The following is a 26,052-nucleotide window of genomic DNA, read 5'->3' as shown; positions in this document are numbered from 1 at the left end:
GAAAAAAGGGGGGAGTGAGAAAATGAAGGGAAGAGCAGAAAGGAAGATCAACTTTTTTGAGTTTTAAAAGTCAGTGTTATATGGTCAATATGAGGCTCTAAGCTTCAAAAAATGGATCTCTACAGGATTCAGGATATAAAGTACATGCCATATGCAATAGATGTGGAAGACGGCATCTGAGTTAGTCTCCCTTCCCAGTCTCCTTAAAGACATTCAGGATTGGAAGATGAGAAAGGAGTGGCTGAGGGGACTATGAAGGTTAAGTGCTGAGGCAAAGGTCTGAGGCTCTGCAACCCTCTGAACCATGAGGACAGGAGGGTCCAAGAGGTCCTCAAAATGATAATCGAACCCGGGACACTGAGGTTAGCACCATAAATGCATGAGGTGGTAATCTTCAGAGATCCACCAGGAAGGGTAGTAACAGACAAGGTACATTTCTGGTGTTGGATCTGTGGATACGAGTAGCCATGCATAGAAACCAATGGCCAGAGCGCGGAGCTACCCTACAAGGAACTGCAACAACTTGGGCTGAAAAAAGTTGTAACTTCATTGTAACTGAAGGTCAGACCCATAGACCAGGTAGGAAAAGGGAATATAATAAGGTTGGTTAACTTTCTATAAAACTCGGGAATGGAGACTTGCAAAACCAAGTGAAGTTGCAGCAAATGATCACAAGTTCTATTTTTTAAACTGGTGGTTTTGTTCATCAAGATTTCTGCCTATTACCATGTACAACCACAGGAAAGACCCTGCTAATTATGCTGTCAGAATCAAGCATTGTCTAATCATTTGCTTATCTTCTCTCAAATTCATCCAGTGGAATAATTTTGACAATTGACACAGTTGGTAATATGCTGCCATTGAAAAGAGTTTATCTTTTAGTTCCTAAATTCCTGTTAAAAAGAACTTTATTAAGAAAATAAATTTCACATCTAAGTGAATTAAAAATAAAGCTATAGCATTTACATGGCACTCCATTCGATTAAATGTGACACTAAACTCTATTTTTGACTATAGTATCTGGGAACTCAAAGTTTAGAAACGATCATCCTTTTGGGTCATATGATTTTCATTTAATACTTCATGTTTCAAAAAAGATTTCAAGAGATTTTCCAGGATGAACAAAGATTTCTGATGTGACATTCAGATCATTTTACATTGGGGAATCCTATGCTAAATGACATCTATCTAAATTCTATTAGCAAGTTAACTCCATCATTGCTGTAAAATGTCTTACTAAATCCACAGTTATATATTTTAACCTTTCTGGGGCAATTCTAGGATACTAATATTTAATGTTTGTCTTTAAATGAATTTGTTAACAAATAAAAAGTCTTAATGATTTAACAGGTTTCCAGTTACCACAAAAACAGAAACTAACTATGTAGGAGGTAGGTAGGGGAAGACTTAGAACAATGGTGGGAAGAGAAATGTTCATCAAGACTGACATTTAGTGATGAGTCAGAGAACCAAAAATTTAACAAAGCAGCATATGAACACTCAGTCCTATGATACATGTTCATGGAGAATAAATCATAATTGATGTGTGTTGAGCCTTGGTTTGAGATAGCAAAGAGATGTAAAAATGCAGCTTGCATGGCTTGCCATTCAACGGACTTCAAAATGTCTCCAAGCATCAAGGGTCAGACAGTATTTATCAAATTTTTATGTGGATTCTTCAATCGTGCTACACAAATTAGGTGCCACAATACAGCATCTATGTCATAATGAAAGGTCAATTCAGAATAGAATAAAAGAATGACAAAAGCTAATTGTAGAGACATAAATTGTTTCTGCATGTGTATTCCCAAAGCACTTGACTTTCTTAAGTGTAACTCTTTTGTCCTAGAATTTGTTAACAAATTATGGAGGCTCCAATGGGTCTGGGTTCTAGTGAGAAGGAAAGACTTAAGAAATAGACAGTGTGTCCACTTACAGTATTTAGGAATTGGATTTTCAGCACCAGTAACAAAGAGACCTTTACTTAAACTACTAGGTTTCAGAAATGAGGTGTGAAAGATAACACAGCTAATGGTTCTGACCTTACAAAATATGGAATTTACCAGTTTGCTCTTTACCCCAATCTCTTTCCACAATGAACACTGGTTGAGAAGCACACAAATCAAAACAGAAATCGGCTTGTCCTGTGACTTCGAAATAAAAGCAATGAAATATGTGAGTTGTTTAAAAAAAAATGTTGCCAATTCATTTATCCTCTGTCATCACAAAAGGAAAACACAACTCTGAAAGTCAAATTGCCCCTTCACAGGATGATGGATTTCTAAAAGCTGGTTCCTTATTTTCAGCAAAGAGGTAACACTGATGAATCAGAATCCGCAAAGTGGCATTTGGCAGAAAGAAGATGTTAGTTAGACAAATGCTCTGTGTGAGCCATAGATTTGACAGAGTGATAATCTTTATGGCTGCAACAGGCACATGCAGATTCCCAGAATCTCCTTCTTGATTTGAAAAATGCATTTGGGAGCCGAGACCTTGAGGATGCTACCAGCCATGCGAGGATATAGCTCATCACAGTAAAATGGGAAGAATTTGGTAAATAAGGAGTGCAAATCCAAGCCCTGTGGTACCTGGACACAGACTCTGCACCATGATGCTGAAATCTGTTGGGTCTTGACCTTATTGCACTCAGAACATTCTACTGTGTGATGCCTGTGTGTAAACCTTTTGGCACCTCCATCAGTCACTCACCCAGTAACATGTACCCCAGTGAAGAGCTCCTATCTACAATTATGTGCTGAACCAAACCTCTGCCTTTATTTTTCCACAGCAGTTTGAAGTATACCTTGATTTTCCTCTAGACTGATGCAGGTGATGGAATCTTCACAAATTCCTACAGACAACAGTAATAGGCCCAGAACCACAGATTAGTATTACCAACATGGAGCTCTTACTAGGTGACACTGTCATTTCAGGTTCTATATTTGAATTATCTAATGTAAGCCTAACAATTTAAGAATTAAAGTTTTTGTCCTCATTTTAAAAATGAGGAAAGAAGCTGGGTGTGATGGCACACTCCTGTAATCATAGTAACACGGGAGGCTAAGGCAGGAGAATCACAAGTTAGAGGCACACCTCACCAATCTAGCAAGGCTCTAAGCAACTTAGTGAGACTATATCTGAAAATAAAAAATAAAAAGCGCTGGAGAAGTGGCTCAGTTGTGAAGAACCCCTGGATTCAATATTCAGCCAAAAAAAAAAAGGAAGAAAAAAGTCATTTTGAGAGGTAAAATAATGCTATTCAAACTTTTACAGCTATAGTCTTAGGTTCCTAACTCCTTTGATTCCAAGTTGTTGTTGTTTTTTTATTCCAAAACCTTCTTAACCAGTTTAGTATGGGAATTGTCCTCTCTACAACTTGGCTTCCATCTGTTTTCCAGTGACATCATTTGAGTACTTTTCCTTCTTTCCTTGGCCTTAGTCTCTCTGCAGAAACATTATTCCCAATGAGGTCAAACCCTAAACTGGTCTTTGTGTTGGTAGTGTACTGGGAGGTCTCATGGTAAACACACTTAGTCCACTGGCTGTAAGTGCAGGGACGTGGACACAACCTGAAAACAGGTCACACCTGATCTTTCTGCCTCTAAATGAGAGAGTCTGTGGGGAACCCTCTAGAAGGGCTTGCTTCATAGTGTGAAGAGCTGACACCCAATGAGAGAATGTACCTCTACCATAAAGTAGCATGGATGGCCTTAACACCTGCCAAATAAAGTTTGTGTTTTCAGGGAAAGGTTGGGCCACTGTCCACTTGCATGCCTCAAGGGATGGAAGCCTTCAAGCTTGAGAGCTGCTGGCCCATGAGCAGGACTGGTCATACCAATGTTTTATCTTTAATGGTAAAAATTAGGCTACTGCTAAGGAAACTAGGAGGAAGATAGCTAGCTTGAACCAGGTATCAAGGAAAAGTGAGAAGTTCTTAAAATATTAAAGAACATGGTAGCATCCCTTACTTGAAGGAAATGTTAAGTGAACAGGGATAATTTATAGGAGTGAAGAGTACATGGCTATAATCAGTAAAAATGCTTCTAGCCCCAAGTTAAATTATGAGGTATGCACAGCTTATCCCATATTTCTTCATTTGTTTTTTTTTTCAAAAATTATTCTTCCTTTCAAGATCTTTTACTGTCATGGAATTTTAGAACTCATCATTAAACCATGACTCCAAGAATTTGGTCTCTTCAAATATTATGGATCTCACTCCTTATTTTTGAAGCTTGACTTGAAAGATGACTGATTCAATGATGGTCTATTTGGAATTGATATGTAAGAAATAACTCATTATAGCTAATGAGCATGTTAAAATGTTTACACTTTAATTTGTGCTCACAAACATGGAGTATTATACTGTTATTCTTTAACAGAACTTAGTAACTGAAAGTTACAAAGGGGACTCTTTTCCATATTCCTCATATCTAAACATCGCTATCTCTACACTAAACTAAACATATACTGTATTACTGGATTGTAAAACTAGACCACTCATCCAGAAGCCACCTTGTCTTGTAGCTTCTTCCTAATGCACACATTCTTTTTTTTTTTTTTTTAGAGAGAGAATTTTTTATTATTTATTTTGTAGTTTTCAGCAGACACAACATCTTTGTTTTGTATGTGGTGCTGAGGATCAAACCTGGGCCACATGCACGCCAGGCTAGCGCGCCACTGCTTGAGCCACATCCCCAGCCAGCACACATTCTTTTAATGTTACAAAAGCTGGCTACTAAGGTAACTTGCCTTACACATCTTTCACATCCATAAATCCACCTGTGCTTCTTTCTCCCCTGCCTTCGTCGAGCTTAAGACTCAGGTTCTCACCATACATTCAAGAATTCATCTCTGCAATGGAACTGTCCCTTCTCTTCATTGTGATTCTTTTCCCTCTGACTAGCCACAATTTTCTTACAATTCTTGACACTTACGTGTCAAGATTTTTTAAGCAGTATTTTGAAAATACTACCAAAGCAATATATAAATTTAGTAGGACTTGGAAAAAAAGTGAAGGATCAAAGACAAATTCATCCACATATTCTCATCCCTGCAAGAGTAAGTAAGAATGATAGCAACAGGACTTGCCATCCCTCAAAATGGTGCATCTTATCACAGAGAAAAAGGGAAGAACGGAAAGGGGGAAGAAAGACCAAGATATAATCTGGGGTTCCAGGTAATTTAGTAAACTTAATCATGGATTATTCATACAAAAGGAGTATAACAGGAAGACAGCTCTGTTTCCATTTTTACAAGGTGGCAATTTGGGGAATAACCCCATTTCTATAAACCCAAGTTATCAATTTTAGCCAACACTAAAATATGGTGACAGAAAGCATTGGATCATGTAAAAAGACAAGCTGGAACATGTAAGAAGATTGTTCCAGAGACAGGAATAATCCTGATGCCCACCAGACAATCGGTTCCACCTCCAGATAGCCCATAGAACATCCAATGTTAGAAAAACTCAGAAAACTTCCATCAATCATCTGCATACTTTTGGTACACTTGAATGTTCCCTGTCTTAGAGACAAATTATCCAGATGTCAAACTAATTTTTTTGGTTTCCACTTGAAAGCTTTGTGTCACCTAGGTCCAGTCACCATTGAATTAGTTTTATTCCCTTTCCCCCATCGTTATTGAGCCATATTTCTGAAAACACTTTATTGTTACATAACATAGGCTGGAGAATGTGATTAATGTGACATTAGAGTTCACTGTTCTGCCTTCCATATATATCCTGTTCATTTCATATCACTGTTTTTATTCACATCTCTGTTCCTATCTTCTTTGTTTTCACAGAAAACAACTGAGAATTAAGTCCTCAACTCTTCGTTGTATTCTTAGTACCATGTTGTTACCTGCATTCCACCTGATTCATAGATGCTTGTCTAGTGGCTTCAACTATAGCACCCAGGTAACCAGAATTCAAAGAGCAATACTGCAAAGATAAAACTCAATGCTAGAATTTTATCCAACCTGAATGTCCCTTCCCTGGTTCTAATGGAGATATTTTATGATTTTTCAAGGTCACCATTAAAAATGTTGAAGGCTACTGGAACAGAGTTGAGGAATGCTGCTACTAACATGATATGTAATGTCATAACCTTGTGTAACATCCTTCCATGGTTGTCCAAAACCCAGGATAAATTTAGGTATATCCCAACCAACTTCATATTTTCTCATCTCTTGGCACCTGCAGCAGCAGTTCACACAATCTCAGACATTTTTCTGTCTTTCAGATCCTCAGAATTACAGTAATCCCTCTTAGTACACCTCTTTGCCCTGTTTTCTTCTATAAGAAACCCTCCAACCCATTTTTCTCCTTCCCTAAGCCATCTTCAGATTTTTAAAAAATATTTATTTATTTCTGCATTACAATTCTTAATACACCATTCATCTTCAGATCTTAACAAAAGTATCATTCCCTCCATTTGAGAAAGCTTCCACCTTATAAGTCAAATTCCTCAATTACATGTCCTCATAATATACATAATTATGGACTGCAATATATAACCCTAAGAATATGTATCACAGTCCATAATTTTTTATTTCTTAGATCACTGGAATAATGTTAAATTTCCCCCCACTGGACTATAAGCAACATGAAAGCAGAGCCTTACCTGGTTCACTCATCCTGAAACAACAAATGCCTAGCACAGTTCTTAGCAGAAAAGGAGGTTGTTTAATAACACTTATGAATGAATGAATACATGCATAAATGTGATTTTTCTTTTTGACTACCTGAACACACATTCTTTTAAAAATTTTATTTGTTCTTTTTAGATATACGTGACATAAGTGTATGTTTTGATCTATTTATGCAAGCATGAAATATATCTTATTCTATTTAGGCATACATATTCATATTTGGACCACTCACATAAGTTTACATATAAGGAGGAGTAAATATTTTTAAGTGTATTTTAACTAGCAATTGACTTTTTAAGTTAGATATCATGCAAATCATTTGAAAATTTCATTATTAGAAACTCATAGCACTTTGTTTCCTTAATCAAATATACCATTCTTGGTAATAGTTAAATGTAGTACTGGAATAAAATTTGTTAGAGATTTTTGAATATGTGAAAATGACTTCACACCCCTGGCTAAAAGATGAACTAATACTCATCAATGACAGTGTTCAAAACAATGTGACCTCTTCTGAATTCAGAGAATCAATGAAAATGTCAATTACTGCTTGATGGTCAGGCAGAAAAGAATACAGTCTTGTCTGTACTTCTATTGTCCTGCAAGACTTATGCTCCTGTTCTATTTTCTGAACAATCCTAGTAAAATTCAATTTACTTTTTCAATTTGTCTCCAGCCAAGCTTCCTTCTGTCAACTATGCAGACATTTCAATGCTGGCCACGTCAAGTCACAGGAAAAGGACAATGACAATGAAATTACCTGTGCATTTGCGATCTGTGTCTTCCTTTTTTGACCCACTAATAGTCAACTTGCAGTTGAAGTTCTCCTCCCAGTACTCGGCAAACCACACATTTCTTCTGTTGTTTTCAAGGGTGCGAGATGTGAAGTAGGCATCAAATCCTAAACAGAGTTGAAAGAAAAGGTCAGTGTTTATGGGGCTCTCCGGACACATCTAGAAATAAAAACGCCAGTGATGGTTTTTCTTCGGTTTAGTAGACAAGATGCTTTTTATGTCAATCAAAAGCAAAAATCATCATCGATGAAAGACGACAAAAACATATATTCCAAGGTCATGAATGAATCTGCCAGGCTGATGTGTGGCCTAGAAATAACACTGGCACAGTGAAATTTGCATCAGAGAGCCTAGAAATGACATAATGATGAGAACATGTTTGCATTTCTGATGAGCTAAAACAGGACAAAACATTCTCAGCAGTATCATCAAGATAATAACTGCCAGCTAGGTGCACTGGCACACACCTGTAATCTCAACAGCTCAGGAAGGTGAAGGAGGCAGATCACAAGTGCAAGGTCAGCCTTAGCAACTTATCATGCCCCTTTCTCAAAATAAAAAATAAAAAGGGCTGGAGATGTGACTCAATGGTTAAGAGCCTCTGGGTAGTTACTATTATTATTCCCATTTGCAGATGAGAAGATGGCTTAGAAAAAAATAACACATCCAAGATCAACCTTTACACCACCATCTACATTGCTAATTCAGTGACTGACCTAGGAGTATCATTTTAACAATTCATTCTTTTAGGACAATCCCATCATATAACAGACTCTGTAGTCAAAATGAGAATAGAAGATTTTTTTTTAAGAGGCCATGGATGAAATAAGCTCAACATAAACCTCAATGCTATTCATAAAGAGTGTCCAAATTAGACCTAGTGACAAGATTCCCAGGACTTCTGCCTTTTTAAGATAATGGAACTTTAAACATCCTGATGGTACTATAAGTTCTTGTGAGAATGAGTCAAGAAAAAATATTGGATTCAGAGTCACAAAGGACAGACTTCAATTCCAGCTCCACTGATCTCACTATGTCATAGTCTTCTGTATCTTCTCTGTAAATAAGAAAGTGGTACCACCTTCTTTCTCTGAAAACTTAAGAGTTGAAGGTCAAGAACCAGGGAAGAAGGAGTTGTTTTCACATACTCAACTTATTCAAAGTTTTCCTTTGAGACCATGAAAAAATTGCATCAATTGATACATTACAAAAATAAGAAGTATTCATATACATTTTTCTCAGTGGTTTAGTAGGTAGAAGAATGAAACAATTATGAGGTCAGGTGTTGGAATAGGCAGATCACTCAATGGTACAACCGGCTTCACGGTCTGACAGTGGTAGGGCTAAGGCCAGTTTTGGAAAACAGGATTCCTGTCACATCATTCAAAGAGGCAGATATATCAGATGGATATTACACCATTTAGTTAGTTCTTCCTGACATACCTCTGCTTAGCAGAGTCAGATTTCTTTCAGGGCCTAACAATCTATTGATGTCTCTTTACCAGAGATATTGAAAAAATACTGAATCAATTTTCACAAGTGGCTTCTACTCATTTTCATTCTTGAAGACTGTTACCGTCAGCCAGGTGTGGTGGGGTGTGCCTGTAATCCCAGTGATTTTGCTTCCTACTCAGGGAGGGCTGAGGCAGGAAGATCTAAAGTTAAAAGACAGCCTCAGCAACTGAGACCCTGTCTCAAAATTAAAAAAATAAAAAGGCCTGGGATGTGGGTCAGTGGTTAAGTACCCTGGGTTAAATCCTGGGTATAAAAATTTTTAAAAAAAAAGAAGTATGTACTGTCCAAGAGATCTTCATTTTTTTAAGTTGTATATGGACACAATCTCTTCTATTTATTTTATTTTTATGAGGTAATGAGGAAAGAATCCAGTGCCTCACATATGTTAGGCAAGTGCTCTACCACTGAGCTATATAGCCCCAGCCCCAGATCTTCAAGCTTTTTTTAAAAAATTATTTTTTACATTAGTTACTCATGACAGTACAATGATCTTGACATATCATACATTTGAATCAAATGAGGTATAATTACTCCTTTTTCTGAGTGTACAGGTTGCTGAATCACATTGGTCATACAGTCCCGTATATACATACAACAATAGTAGTGTCTATTTTATTCTGCTGTCCTTCCTATCTTTCCTATTTTAAGAAAGATCTTATTATAGCCATACATTTATGGTGCCTTAGAGTATACTTGGCATCTCTGGGTAGCTCTTCTTTAGTAAGAGATAAGGGCTGGTTTAATGTCTTCCTTTTGCCTGAAGACACTAAACCCTCACTTTTAGCCCTCACTCCACAACCTAAAGATCCTGCCTATCTTTTTTTCATGAACAGGGTATTCAGTACAAGATGTGCAGACCCCAATGTGGAGCAGAGTCAAGGCTAGACACAGAAATTAGAATAACTCTAATAATGTAATTGTGTTCCTTGTTTCCTATTGAATTGAGGCTTTCATCCATCTCTACTAGATCTCAGAAGAAAAATTATCTGAATGCATCTCTCATTACTATTAGTTAAATTATCAGAGTTTTAAAGTATATATCCTTAGGCATGGAGACCAGGATTTTAGTTCAAAGGAAACAGAATCAGAGTTACAACAAAGGAGAAAGATCAATCTTTTATATGAAGCAGATGGAATTCTGAGTATCAATTTTTTTTCCTTTTCCTGGACTGATGAGTTTCATTTCAGAAATTAATCTTCATGCTGTTCTGAAACCAGTGTCCCACTGGGTACATAGTGAGAAACACTGCTAAAATCTTAGGACAAAACTTGGAACAACATACAGAAAACGAATAGGGCTTTAGCTGGCATTATGACTGTAAGTACCTGCTTCTTTCCCCTTTTAAACGGGGTACTGCCCTCAAACAGTCCCTGAAATTTGTGGCTGAGACAAGAGAGTGTAAATCAATAGAGACATAATTCATCCCAGGTGGTATGTTTGAGAAGTGACCTTTCCAGCTGTAAGGGGGAAAAAAAAAAAAATCTCCTACCAGAGTGTGATATAAAAGGAAAGCTATCAGAATGTCAAGAGCAGGGTCAGAGGACAGAGCTGCCTGCTCTGCTGGGGCAGGAGGAGGCTGACAGCTACTAATGGGGCTTTATGTGGTATCAGAAAGCAACCTGATAACAGCCATCTCAGGTCACTCATGCATTGCAGATGAGAACTGCTCTCTCAGCCCAAGTGCCAAGGAGCTCCCAAGACCTCTGGCCTAGACTCTTGGCATTTCCTGTTCTGCTTCCAACTCGGGGAAGATGTGCTAAGTATTGAGAGAGATTATCAGTTATATAATACCAGTGGATTAAATAACAGGAAATACAAATAGAACATGAGAATGAGAATAGAGGAGGGGAGAGAGAAACATTGATCAGGGTGAGAAGTAGCAGTACTCACTTCCCCTACTGCTGAGAGGGTTATTCTATAAACCACTTTGCAGAATAGATCAGTGTTATAGTAAGAGTCCATGGCACAGGAGCCATGGCCCACACCTTCCCCATTTAGCCAAGGGTGACAGACGCTACAGGGGGGGCGAAAAAAAGAATAGATCAGTGTTACCTATTAATACTGCTAATGTGTGTATTCTAAAGATCCAGCCATTCTACTCTGGGTTCATTTACTAGAGAAAGCTTTACTCATGAGCCCTAGGGTATATGTTCAAGAATGTTTGGAGATGTTATTCACAATTAAAATGTGAAATATCCCAAATGCTCATGAACTATGGGATGCATATACTCTAGTATCCTACACAGCAAAAAACAAAAAAAGAACGCAGTTCACAGAATCACAAGAACAGATGAGCAAACAAGGAACAGAAAAGTCTACTCAGAATTACTCATGTCATACAAAGTCCAAAATTAGGCAGAACTAAGCCACATGATTTGAGGAGGCAGACATACATGGTCCAACTTTAGAGAAAAGCAATGGAAGTGTTATGGTTGAAATAGGACATACCAGAAAATACATCATTTCTGAAGGTAGAATAGAGAAGGCAGACAATAGTAGAGGGAAGTAAGGATGTAGGGGCATTGGTCTTGTTACTAAGTTTTCACTCTGGTGACAACATACTTATTTTCAAATGGTGTGCATTTGCTTTATGCTCTATTTCTATAACTCACTAGAATGGGTTGAATCATGTCCTTCAAAAAATGTATTTCCATGTCCTAATATCCCAAACTTCTGAATGGAACTTCTTTTGAAAAAAGAAGGATCTAGAGATGAACATATCCTGAGTATTTCATGTGGGCCTTAAGTCCAATCTAAGGGTCCTTACAACAGACACACAGAGGAGAGACACAGGGAGAAGGGAAGAAGGTCGTGTGAAAGTGGAGGCAGAGCCAGGTGTGGTGGCATATGCCTGTAACCCCAGGGACTCAGGAAGCTGAGGCAGGGGGATTGCAAGTTCAAGGCCAGCCTCTGCAAGACCCTAAGCAACTTGGTGAGACCCTGTCTCAAAAACTAAAATGGGGGGCTGTAGCTCAGTGGCAGAGCACTTGCCTAGCATATGTCATGCACTGGGTTTAATCCTTAGCACCACATATAAATAAATAAAATAAAGACATGATATTCACCTGCAACTATAAAAATTTTAGAAAAATACTAAAAAGTACTGGGGATGTGGCTCAGTGGTTAAGTGCCTCTAGTTCAAACCCTGGTATTAAAAAAAAAAAAAAAAAAAGGCAGCAGAGACCAAATGGAAGCAACCATAAGCCATTGTCTCCCTCAAATGACCAGAAGCAGCAAGAGGGAAAAGAGGATTCTCTCCTCAAGTCCTCAAGTCCTCAGAAGGCCATGTCTTGCCAAAACCTTGACTGGGGATTTCTGACCTCTGGGACCATAGAAGAAAAAACAAAAAAAAACTTATTTTAAGCATCACAATTGGGATCATTTTCTATGGCAGCCCAAGGAAACTAACAAAACTATAGCAAGTAAAACATTGTTGTAAAGTTGCTAACTTCTCTTTGGTTTAAATGATAACATTTATTTCATCAGATGTCACAAACTGGAGGCTTGTGGAATGCATTTAGCCTGTAGACTTGTCTTGTCCTTTACTATGTTGCACCAGAATAATTTTGAAATCAACATAAAACCCAAGAGATTTTGTTTCAAACTCTACATTCCTGGTTTCACTTGCAAACTTAGAAGAACTGGTAACACAGACCCATTCCCTGTGGCAGCAAGTGGCAGGTGGTCAAAACCCCACTGCTTGAGAGTGGTCCTTACTTCTCCAGCTCACTCTGCTATCTACCACTACCCCTTATGGTTACCAACCTGGGCTTCTTTCCCCATTTGTACCATATATTCATTTTGAGGGCTGACATAGAACCTTTCACCATAAGCAGTGCATCTTTCTCTTTTTTATTCTTGCACTGGGGATTTAACTCAGGGGTGCTTAGCCACTGAACTATATCTGCAGGCCCCCGTGTTTTAAATTTTGAGACAGGGTCTCCCTAAGTTGTTTAGGCCTCATAAATTTGGTGAGACTGGCCTTGAAATTGCAATCTTCCTTTCTCAACCTCCCAAATTGCTGGGATTGAAGGCGTAGACCACCATAGCTAGCTGAAAAGTGCATCTCTTTTAAATTAATACACCTTTGCTACTACTTGAGCCATATTTAAACTCCACTGACATGAGAAATACTATATGAGATCCTTCAGAATACGCCCTTAAATAAGCTTCTAAATTTACGGAAGTCAATTAACAGAGAGAAATCATCTATACATATCTACTCAAATAATACTACTTAAAAAATGTAATGGAAGAGAAAACCAGTTAAACAGCTAGCAAACAAACCTCTCCAAGCACAAATGGTATCTTTCCATTTAATGGGACCAAGTTCAGTCTTTCAAGATGGGTTTGCAGTATCCTTCAGTCAACATCCTCCAAATTGATTTGTAAATTGCATCTGATCTGAGTAAAAATATTAAGTTCTTTCCCCTACATAAGACCCATGGCTTCAAAGTTCACATGGAAAAAAAAATACAAGAATCAAGATAACTGAAAAAGAAGACCAAGAATGGATGAGTGTTTGCAGCTTCTGGTGAGGGGATAGAGCAATGTTTTAACAATAAATTATAAGTTAATTCTGTATTCCAGTACTAATGAAATAGTACTGGCATGGGCACAAATAAAGGATCAACAGATCTTAGAATATAACAGAAAGCCCAGAAAAATGGGCAGGGGGAGTTGACAGTAGAATAAAGGTTGTGTTATGGCTTAGATGTGAGATATCCCCTAAAAGCTCATTTGTGAGACAATGCAAAACAATTCAGAGGTGAAATGACTTGTGTTATGACTACATTAACATTATCTGTGCATTAATCCACTGACAGCAATTAATTGGGTAGTAACTATATGTAGGTGGGTTGTGGCTGGAGGAGGTGGGTCACTGTGCAGCTGTGCTTTGTTGAGTTCAGCTTAGTCTCTGTGTTTTCTGGTGGCCATGTCCTGAGACGCCTTCTTCCACCACACTCTTCTGCCATGATGTTTTGCCTCACACTGCACCCAGATCACTGGAGTCAGCCATCTATGAACTGAGACCCTGAAACTGTGTGCCCCCAAAAAAGGTTTCTTCTTCTAAAATTGTTCTTGTTGGGTCTTTTGGTCACAACAATAAAAAAGCAGACCAAAACAAGTAGTATTTCAAATTACTAGGGAAATGAGGCCCTTATAATCATCATCTATCAAACAGCAACTGGTTGAATAATAGGGAAATGATCCAGTTGGACACTAGAAATTTAACATTATATGAACTCACAAAATATATAAGGATACCTTGGGTGGATTCAATCTGAAGCAAGTTAACTGAGGTTTTCTGTCTCATGATGCAATTTCACATTGCTGTAGAAAGTGGGGGTGCACCCTTGAGGCCTGTGCTTCTTGAAGTTTTACCTTGGACTTTTATTGTCATTCATGGTCCTATGTGCACTTCCACAGAGCTGAGAGCAGCTGGTTCCTTGTTTGCCTCTAGCAACCTGGGGTTTCACTGGTCAAGGACTACTTCCCATTCATCTCCACTTTCCCCATTTGAGTTCCTATAAACATTTACTGAAGTAAAAGGAAGTTAAAGACATTTAAATCAGTTTGGCAAGAAGATAATTACTGATCTAGTGGGACCAATTCAGGCTCTCAGACATACCCCAAGACACTCTGGCTGTGTCTACTGATGAGTGGTGGAAATCAGCCATCATTTTTGAGAAAACAAATAAGAATTATTGCATGGAGATTATTCCACAAAGAACAAACAATCCCACGGGAAGTTTTTATGGATGAGGTAGAGGGAATAAAGTCTACACTATTATCCCACAAAATGCTTCCAAAGGGCTGTTGTATATTATATAATGCAGAATGCCTTCCATTTGTCATTCTTCTGCAGTGCCTAGGGAACAGAGGGCATTTATGTAATCTGAATACACTTATATGGGAATAAATATGGTTAAAAACAATACATACTAAGTTGATAGTTTAATGCTTAAAAGCAGACACTAAAGCTAGGATTCTAGGGTCCCATTCCTACTGGAATGGGAGCAACAGACCTAACCAGACTAAATTTCTCAACAAAATAGGGATGATAACATCTACTCTATTGGTTGTTGGAATCACTGAACTTTCAAAACACACAAAGTTTATAACAATGCTGGACAAGAAGCAGGAGTATGGGGCTGGGATAGTGGATTAGCGGTAGAGCGCTCGCCTCTCACGTGTAAGACCCTAGGTTCGATCTCAGCACCACATAAAATAAATAAACAAAATAAAGATATTGTGTCCATGTATAACTTAAAAAAAGAAAAGAAACAGGAGTGTAAATGCTACATAACTTAAAAGAAAATTAACAGACACACATATGAAGTGCAAAAGAGGAAAGAAGAAGAAACATTTCAGAAAAATGTGGACTTTAATAACAAAAACTATGAAATACTCAGTTATCATGAGACTGGGTTTGGAGTTACACGGATCAGAATTTGGATCCTTTTTTATTTCACTTATGTTACGCTAAGTCAACATAACATGTTTTGACACTAAGTTAAAACATCAGTTTTCTGATGATTTTGTTTTGGTGTTGTTTTGTCTGCTTATTCTATTTTATTCATTCCTTGCTTAACCTATTCCAGAAAGGACTTGCAAAGACATGTAGGTTTGTTCATCTAGAAAATGAAGATAGTAGTACATATCCTAAAGATGGTTTTGAAAATTTAAAATTTTAAGCTAAACCAACTAACACTTTGATATTGTTTACTAAATGCCAGTTTTCTTTCCTCTGGTGGACACTAGTAGTTTCAATATCAGTTCCTGACATTAAGAAGAACACCACGTGTGAAAGTCCCTCACCATTTCCCTATAACATGTACACTCATGTAAACTTCATAGCTATAATATGTGTCGTGTGGGGGCTGTTCAAGTTGTCCAAGGTCCATAGAGATGGAAAATAAAATAAGTGTCCCTGGAGTGGATGATTTTGGAAAGAGACTTCTACCTGGAGACCACAGGCTGTGGACCGGATAATGGATCACTGTATGGTGGGATACTTTTGCTCTTCTGCAGAGAGCATGGAAATAGGGCCTTAGTCATATGGCTTACAACATTTCTTTCAGGCCTGGGTTTTTACTGATATTGTGGGTAGTAACTGTAGTACCCTTCTGCCTCCCTACATTTTCTCCTTGTACACTAGCTTATTTCCAAGGCATCTCATATTTCCCTATTTTTTCTTTTTCTCTCAGCAATAATGAATATAAGAGGTGTCATACCAGATTTCTGCCATCTTTGCTGCAATACATACTGACATTTGCTAATAAGCATCAGAAGTCACAAAGACTGTGCAAACATGTCATAGTAGCAATTTTATTTTGAGGTATTTATCCTCATGAAAGAAGTACATGCATTTAAACATATGTATAGAGCACCAGAGGATATTGAGAAAATTTAGTTTTACAGGATGTGATAATATTATGGTAATTATGTAAATAACAGGTCCTATTGATTTGAAATACTTTAAGTGAAAGACATAATGTTTAAGATTTGATCTGAAATTTGCTTTCACAATAAAAGTTCAGCAGAGATACTTAAAACCCAATTAGCAAATTATAGATGATGTTTGAAACTGGGATTTATGGGGTTCATTATATGATTCTATCTATTTTATGTATATTAGATAAGTTCTATCATAGTGTATTTTAAAGCTTAATTTTTGAGCACTGTTTATTATAATAAAAACTAAGAACTACTGCAAAAAAGTCCAAGATACAGGATTAAATATGTTCAAATAGTAAGGAGTCACCAAAGTTTGAGAGAAAAATCATAATTTTTAAAATGATACCCCAGGAATCAAGAATCCATAGTAATGTTATATTACAAAGTTACAATATTTTATAACATATATATTATATATGTATAAATTCACATACGATATTCCTAAAATCAAATATCTATATATCAATTCTGTGTTTTTGATGACAGTAAATGACATTTATTTACTTTTAACTGACACATAAAGATTGCACATATTCATGGGGTTCCATATGATATATCAATACATGTGTATCTTTGTTATGTTTATAACAGATTAAACATATCTACCTTCTAAACATTTATCATTTCTTTGTGGTGAAAACATTCAAAATATTTTCTTCTAGTTTTATGAAATTTATGTAAAGTACTGTTTTCTACAGTCCCCCCTACTGTGCAGCAACACACCAGAACTTCTTGCTCCTGCTTCTGGTAGGCACCATGCTTCTCTCAACTGCTATGAGGTCAATTTTTTTTTTTTAATTCTACATGTGGTTGAGATCATGTGGTGCTTGTCTTTTTGTTTCTGGCTTATTTTACTTAGTATAATGACCTCTAGTTCCATCTATGCTGGCACTAATGACAAGATTTCATTTTTCTTACTATTAGCTCATTCATATATACTAATCTTCAAAAAACACATGTGTGCATGCATGTATATGTGTATGTGGCAAAGCACACACAATAAACCTATGCATATAAAAAATTCCATAAAGATATATAGTTATACAATTTTATGTATTATAAATACACATAAAGCTACACATATAAACTACATAGTTATGTATTTACATATAGCTATATATACAGTTATATGTATAGTTATGTAGTTACGTGTGTGTGTATCTTTCACCTAAGTATCTGCCCTTAACAAACAGCATCCAGGCTCTTTTGAGTAATAAAACTTTGTACAACAGTTACCCTCCAACATAAATGAATACCTGTTTCTGTGCACACCCAATTTTCACAAAAATAACCTATGAATCGCCTATGACTTTACCTGTAGTAGATACAGTAAATATACTCATCTAACCACTCCCTACATCAACTCCATATTGGACATCAGTAATCAATCATGAAAATCAGTTTTGTTTTTGTTTTTATAGTTGTAGATGGACACAATACCTTTATTTTTATGTGGTGCTGGGGATTGAACGCAGTGCCTCACACATGGTAGGCCAAGTGTTCTACCACTGAGCCACAACCCCAGCCCCCAAAATCAGTCTTAACTATCCTGGTCTCAAGCTCCTTTACAGTTTAGGGCTTTAGTAAGCTCATGTCGATATGATTTTGAGTTCAACTTGGTATACCATACTTGAGAAGAATGTATACTTCCTAGAAGTTGTTCTTAGACATTCACTATATTCCAAATTTACTATATACCAGATATGAATATTTAAACAAATTAACAATACCACCATATCATACTTAATGGGCAACAATTAGACCCAGAACTTTGGTCTACAGTTTGCATTGATCTTCATAAGTTGTACACAAATACCCTGCCCTCTATTCTCATAGAGCTCTCCGTCCAGTAATCTCTCTCTTGGAACATACTCTCTTAAAACATAAGGTATTCTCATTTAATATAATCTGTTCAGTACCTTTGTGAAAGAAATGTGCTAAGTGGTGGAAATGTCCTCACAGAAAACCCACAACAGTAAGATGTGTTGCACTGTTGTTGATACATGAGTTAGCATCTTTGTCTTAACCTTAATAACAATATAAAGATGTTTTTTTCTCCCTATAGGACTCAAAAAAGTTCAGGAGATTTCATGATCTCCAAGAGAATTCCTGATGGGAGAAAAATAAGGACTGGAAAAGGGTCTAACGGAATTCACCCTTGGTATTCCCTCTGTGAAATTCCATAGAGCTGGCATCCCTGTTGCCAGCTAAGGCTGAAAGCTTTACTTAAGATGAACAGATTCCAGAGCAGTTTATTTTTAACTCCTCATTATTAAAACCAGTCTTTAAAGAATGCATCATTTACCAGAGTTTCTTTTCTCTTTCCCCTGAACTCTAAGACCCCATATTAGCTTCTATTACCTGTTCAACATCCATGAAAAAAACCTGATAGTACAAATCCAAGACAGGCTATTAGCCTAATTAACTAGCTGAAGAAAATGATGAGCAATCAAAAATAATCACCAAGAATCTACCAGGGAACTTCCCAGATGTGATCTGCCTTCCATGAAGGATGACCTTTACATAATAAAAAGGGTATTTGCCAAGACCTGATTCCTACAAATGCATTTTTAAAGACTATACTGTAATAACCCACCAATCCTGACTCATAAGAGAGACCCTTTCCAGAAACTCATTCCCTAATCTAAGTCAGATATTTGCAGAATACCTGTGTTTAGAACAGTAGTTCACATCGCTGGTTGGCTATATGCAAAAATAATATATGGCGGGGGTGGGGGAGTACCTATGCTGGAACTTCAAACCAGACCAACTAAATCAGAGCTGCAGTTGGTAGGCCTAGGCACCAGCATCTTTAAGTTTCTATGTGATTCAGATGTGCAATAAGGATTTACGAAATGCACCATGGAATATTATGTAATTTGATCACTCACATGTTCGTTTTACACACAGCCCTGGAAGAGCTATACAAGGTCTACCACAGATATACAAGGTCTACCTGGAAGAGCTATACAAGGTCTACCACAGGTCTATCATCCTCTCCATTGAATCTATGATATGCATCTCACAATTGCTCAAACAATAGCACATGTTCAAATGTCTGAGGAAACAAATATTGAATGAAGTATATTGACCATGTTTGACTACATCCTGGTGTCATTCTTTGAAAATTGTTATTCATTATATGAAAGAGTTCAAAGTTTTAATTGGTAATGCTATTTAGTATACAAAGGATATCCATCCACATGTTTATTCAAGCTTGATATCATCTTAATGACTCTGGGGTCAAACTCACGTTTTCACAGCAGACTGTGTAAACATTTGTAATGTGTAATTTTTGTTCAAAAATATTTATGGAAGGTTTTTGAGGAGTCATATTAAATTATGATAATTGCATTCATGGTGATTTATAACTCTGCAATAACCATAATCTTACAAAATAATGAGTTTTACCCAGAGAAATTATTGATAAAGCAGAACCCATCTCTTTTTCCAGGCCACATCATAGTGAAAACCAGGCAAACTTGCCAGAGAATTATTCCGCAATGTAGAAGTTTCACGATTTATTTTTAATAACTGTACAAGAAACATGTTGCCTGGTTACCATCTTCATTTTCTCCTCTGATCTAAAATAGTCTCAGCAGCCAGAAGTTTTCTGAGAACTCAAAAATCTAAACTTATATAATCAAACATCTATAACAACCCAAAAGGAATTTAACCAAAATAATACTTCATTTTCTTCCTAATCAGCCATTGACCAAAGATTGAGGGGCAGGAGGAACACCTAAAATTTTGAAAGTATTTCATTAAATGCATACATAAAGGGGGGGGGGAATATAACTTGAAACCTCACAAAACAATACCAGTGTCCCAGAAAATAACAGTACTATTTAATATGAATTCCAATAATATAATATATTCAGGAATGCTAAGACAAGCCACAAATAGATGCCCCATGTAAATAAAAATCCTCATGTAAAGAGCAAGTTCAAAAAAAATTTTCAGATCATTTCATTCTTTCACCTTCTGAGTTACTAAGATATTTTTCAGGTTAAGATATTGCATTAAGTTAGTTGTCCTGATCCCTAAACTCATACACTTTTATATACCTGTTTTCTAGGAATCTTATACATTCATATGGTTGTAAGAGAACTGATGCACTGGATTAGGGGTGAGCTCCCAGCTCTGCCAGAGCCAATCAATTTCCCTTCCATGATAACCTGAAATTGGAAATAACAAAACTCAAGTCAACCAAAACTGCTCACTTATATAGTGAGATGTAAACTCAGGAGTTGTTGACAGCAACCATGTAGACTCAGAAGAGAAAAATGTCAGTTTGCTTCAGGAAAGAAGAATGAGTCAATTAGAAACCTAGAAAGGAGATGTGGAAGGTAAAAAAGGATTCTGCTTTTTCTACAGTGCTCAAGCACCTGGTTCCAACCTGTTTCTCAGGCCCTGAAGTCTTCCCTTCCCTCCAGTTCTTTAAGACATTTGTTTTTTTCTTACAATAAACCAACCGCCTCCTTTTTGCTTCTGGCAAACTCTAGTGAATGTCTGCTACTGATAACTATAATGGAATAACTGATGTGGGAACAGGTCAGACATAGATCGAGAGGCAGAAGTTATAGGGATGAGGTAATAGAAGTTTTCACAGGAAGAAGACAACATTCCTAAATCTAGACAAGGTGTGTCAAAGAGTTTGTTGCAACAGTGTCCTTTGATGGTATTTGAAAATCTTTGGAATGTTGACCAATAATTTCTTTTTTTCCCCTTCTTCTATGTGGTTGGTTTTGCAGGAGAGTAACTTCAGCCCACTGCTAATTGGTTTAGACAAAGAATTCCTCGCTTTTCTCTCAAAGTGGAATGATGCTGGTTGCAGTGCTCCAGATTCACTGGAAATAGTAACTGAACTTGGTGTTCACACCATAAGAAGACATTATAAACATGGTATTGTTTTGGAAATGGACATGATTTTTCAACATGAACATGGTCAGTACTGTTTGTGCTATTATCTCATTGACAATTTTCTGTTCCTTTAATGGGTAGGCAACACACTGAGAGTCACATCAGAGTTTTGTGACACAGTTCCTGGCAGGTCCTGTGCTTGTGACCTGGGTCACTACAATGTCCAGAGGAAACAGTCCCATTATAGTTGGCAGGGATTACTTCTTTGTCATATAAATTTCAAGTGTGTCTTGGATGCAATCAGAAAATAGCATGATAGAGCAATTAATTACAGTAGATATTAATTAAATCAAGAGGCATTATGTGGAGAGATTCTGAAAGCATATAATGCACAGTCCCTGCCCTAGGGACACTTTTAGTGTTTGGTGAAAGAAAACAACAATAGCCATAGTTCTGGACAATATTTATTGAAAACTTTAAAAATGATTACATTTGTTCCCTTCTTTTTTGAGGGGTAACCAGAGATTGAACTCAGAGACACTCGACCACTGAGCCACATTCCCAGCCCTATTTTGTATTTTACTTAGAGAGAGGATCTCACTGAGCTGCTTGGTGCCTCACTTTTGCTGAGGCTGGCTTTGAACTCGTGATCCTCCTATCTCAGCCTCCCCAGACACAGGGATTACAGGCGAGTACAATCACATCTGGCTACACTTGATTCTTAAATGTATTATTTCAATCCTCACAACCTACCTAGGAATCAGTCATGATTATTGTCCTTATTTGGTCAATGAGGTCAACTAAAACTTAACATAGGGTACATATTTGGTCCAAAGGCTTATAGCTCATATGTGAGATCTGAACAGAGTCTACCTGATCCCAAAGGATGAGGTTTTAAGCACAATGCAAGAAAAAATAAGAGAGCAAAACCATGCAAGAATGTTAGAGGAAGTCCATTCATGTGATAGAATTTCAGGAGATGAAGAATGCTAGGCTGTGGAGGGTAGAGGGTAGTCATTTATGCCATGGGAGAGCTGTGGTCTGAATTCAGCCTAGAAAATGCTGAGTTCATACAAACAGGAAGGAAAGGAGAGATCAGAGAAAGAAAGCATAAGGTTAAGATGGGGGCATTGCATGTGTTTCTGGGAAAGGAGTACATTAATATGACTATAATGGATGTGCGATACAGAGGAAAACTTTACCTAATGGAAACAGACAGTAAAGGCCCTCGAATGGGAAGAGTTTATATGTTATCTCACAGGCAGCAGGAAGTCATTGAAGGCTGCTCCTTAGGTTTGGAAGCTACATTTGAAGAAGAATGCAGTAACAGGACTGGGTACAAAGTTCACATGTGTTGAGTGACATTGCCATGGAAACATTGGAGTATATGCTTTCCTATAATCTTTACAAAATCCTGAGATGTAGAAACTACCATGCCCTACTTACATGATTGATCCAAAATTCTGTCATGAAAGATGTCTCCCCCAAGTTGATCAGATAGAAAATAGAGGCAAATATTTTGTTCCTGATCTGTTTACTTCAAAACCCACACTCTTAACAGTTCCCCAAGAAGCAAACAGTTATTGCAAAGCTATAATAAAAATAGTAACAGCTAATATTTACTGATCTTTTCCTATTTCTACATTTGAAGTGATTTGCATACAATAGGTTATTTAAACTGACAGCCCTGAGATGGACACTACATTATTTTGCAGATGAGAAAAGGAGGCAGAGATAGCATGGATCATTTGTCCAGGACTGAAGCAGATAAGATTTTTTTTCCCCATCTTTAAGCTCCAGAGGCTGTACTCCTGGTCCTGATGAGCCTCTCATTTACAGCAGCAGGTGACCAAGAAGTATTAAAAAATGCAACTAGTAAAATTTTTGCAATGATAGACTTTAAACAGGGACCTTGATGGAGGAAAGAATGAGATATGATTAGATCTAGCGTTTGAGGGAAAAAAGTTAAGGGTGGACTCAAGAAAGACTCAGGGGATCCTCCCCTTTTAATAGGAAGATGGTATGATTCTAAATCACTGATCTTGAGGTGATGTTGAACCATGAAGGAAAATGCTCTGAAGTGTGAAACTGTGGATTTGGAAGCCAAGCAAATAATGCTGGTTATTCTTGGAGCTGAGGGGAAGAAAAAAAAAAAACCTTCAGGTGGAAGAGTATAAAAATGAGAGTGATACACAAGATGAGCCACAAGAAGGGTCCACATTTAAGTATACTACAGAGAAACAAAGGGGCCATGAATGGAAATAGAGGGAGACCTGTCAGAGAAGTACCAAGAGAATGTGGGATATATGGGACTGTGGAATCCCAAGAGACAGAAACATTAGGGAGGGCCTTCATGGGCTTGCAACCTGAGCCCTCACACAGGTTCCCAGCTTCACAGAAATGCTGTGAAGTCCTTCTACTTTATGACACAAAACTATTTGATGTACACAAAGGAAAAACAGACAGTTATAGTAAGCTAGAAGGGAAGTGTTTTAAAATGAAGTAGACAAACCAAAACACAGTGATTCCTAAGAAATAAGAAGAGTGCTGCCATTGGCATCAGAAAACCTGTCCAAAGGGACTTGTGCATTTCTCATGAAATAGACACTGAACTGACCTCATTTCCTGCATAGACCTAACCATCTATCTAAAACATGTTCCTTAACAACTACTACTTTTGTGTCTCAATGATACAAAAACATAATAATAATACATGGAGACACGTTTGTGCAATATCCCAAAGCTTCCTGCAGGGCATTTTAAAATAATACAAATAAAAATATAAAACACAGTTAAATCAGAATATCTCTAGTATATGTTCATTCAAAATGCAAAAGTTGAGAATTGAATGAATTTGAGAATAGGCTAATGATGAGGATTTACAGCTTTTTTTCCCCCTTTCAGTGTCAAAAATATGTTTTAAAAGGAAAGTAAAAATAAGAACAAGGGAGTTAAAGGGATGCCTTTTTCACTATTTCAGATTTACCATTCTTGTTTGGTTGCAGTCTTATAAGTCATTTCAGCTTATACATACAGATTATATTAAGCACCATGTGTGATTATGTGGATTTTGAGAAAGAAAATTTTTAATGAGTTCAAATTCAAGTTCAGACCATGTATACTCTGCACATACTTATTAGACTAAATGAAAGTAGTCAGAAATCAGCAAAGATACTAAGAATTGGAGTGTTGTTTTAAGATGCCTGACAGAAAAGTGTTTTCCCTATTTTAAATAGAAGAAGGCAAAGAAAGATGAAATGTGTAAAATAATCTTAAGATCATTCCTTGGAAAAATCCCCTCGTAATCTCATAACAAATAGTGAAAACAAGTAGTACTTTGCATGAACACTCTTCCACATGCACACAAATGCATTGCAAGAGCCAAACAAAAACGCTCAGAGTATCTTTGTTGGCAGAATCCAAATACTAGCAGCACCTAATTATCCATTAGAAAGAATGAAAATTAGTATCTTCATCTCTTGCAAACTACCAGCAATAAAAATGAATGAACTGTAATGGAAATCCTTCTTAGGAATGACCCTTCATAATGAAACAAATCATTGACTGAAAGATACCAAACACAATACATACATGGTAGGATTCCAGTTACATTAAGTTAAAAAATATTACACTTGAAGTAAACTAATATAAAGAAAAACATGAAAGAAATTATCAGAATACTGAAAAGAATTAATGTGTCTCTACAAAAACAAGGTGACAAAATCACTCCTTCAGGGATTGGGCCAGATTGTCCAACAAAAGGTCTAGAGCTTTCACCTGTCTTCTCTTAATGGTTATTTCATTATGATCTTACTGTCATAATAATTGAATACATATTCTCTACAAATAAGAACTTAAAAACAAAAACAAAAAAAAATTTGTATAACTAATGCATTCCTTTAAAAAACGCAAATTACTTGAAAAGCAATAAGTCTCATTCTATATAGTCAAATATCACATAATTTAGTTTCCTGAAAATGCATTAATTCCTTATTTTGATGAGAAAGGTTTTCCAAGGTATTGTTTGCATATTTTAAAGAGAGGTTCGATTTCTTTCTTTTGCCCTAAGGGAAAATGTAAATGCTGAATATTGTTTGGAAGCTTTCCAGATTAAATGGTTTCCATTTAAAGGCAGTTTACGAAGGAAGGTATTTAGTCAGTTTGTCATCGCTGTAACAAAATACCAGAGAAAATAAATGAGAACAGATTTGATTTTGATCAAGGTTTCAGTCCAAGGTCAGTTGGCTCCCTTACTTTGGACCTGAGGTGAGGCAGAATATCATGGCAGCAGGAAAGTGAAAGAAGTTATCACCTCATGGCAGGCAGGAAACAAAGAGTAAGTAAGGAAAAGGCCAGGTCAGGCACAAGATATGCCTTCCAGGACATGCCCTCAATAACCTATCTCCTTCAACTAGGCCCTGCCTCCTATGGTAGGCCATTCAATTATGAATCCATCAATGAATTAATCCATTAATGAGATCAGAGCCCTCATGACCAATCATTCTCCAAAAGACCCATCACTAAACACTGCTATACTAGGGACAAAGCCTACAACACATGTCTTGGGGAAAGTTTCAAATTCAAACTATCTCAGAAAGCAACATATCAGTTTTCCCCTCACTATTACATCTTTTAAAATAAATTCCAACTATTTAAATTGTGGGGACTTTGATTTCCAAAGCACATTTCTGAATTTTCTGACATTTACTAGAGGAAAAAGAGAAAACACGTTGTTTAATGAAAGATTTTGAACAGGAAAAGATGACA

The 26,052-nt window shown here is 37.0% G+C and overlaps 1 protein-coding gene across 2 annotated transcripts in view; it reads right to left on the bottom strand.

The window, feature by feature from the left end:
* Grm7 (glutamate metabotropic receptor 7) overlaps positions 1–26,052 on the bottom strand; it is an 837,641-nt gene that overhangs the window by 284,192 nt on the left and 527,397 nt on the right. For both annotated transcript variants that reach the window (XM_027931895.2, XM_027931894.2), the window contains exon 5: positions 7,412–7,552. In XM_027931895.2, the coding sequence (XP_027787696.1) occupies positions 7,412–7,552 (141 nt within the window). The remainder of the gene's footprint in view (positions 1–7,411; positions 7,553–26,052) is intronic.

This window comes from Marmota flaviventris, chromosome 20 (genome assembly GCF_047511675.1).
Source record: "Marmota flaviventris isolate mMarFla1 chromosome 20, mMarFla1.hap1, whole genome shotgun sequence".
NCBI classification, from domain to species: Eukaryota; Metazoa; Chordata; class Mammalia; order Rodentia; family Sciuridae; genus Marmota; species Marmota flaviventris.
The sequence above is the reverse complement of the archived record's forward strand: the minus strand, read 5'-3'. Positions and strand labels throughout refer to the sequence as shown.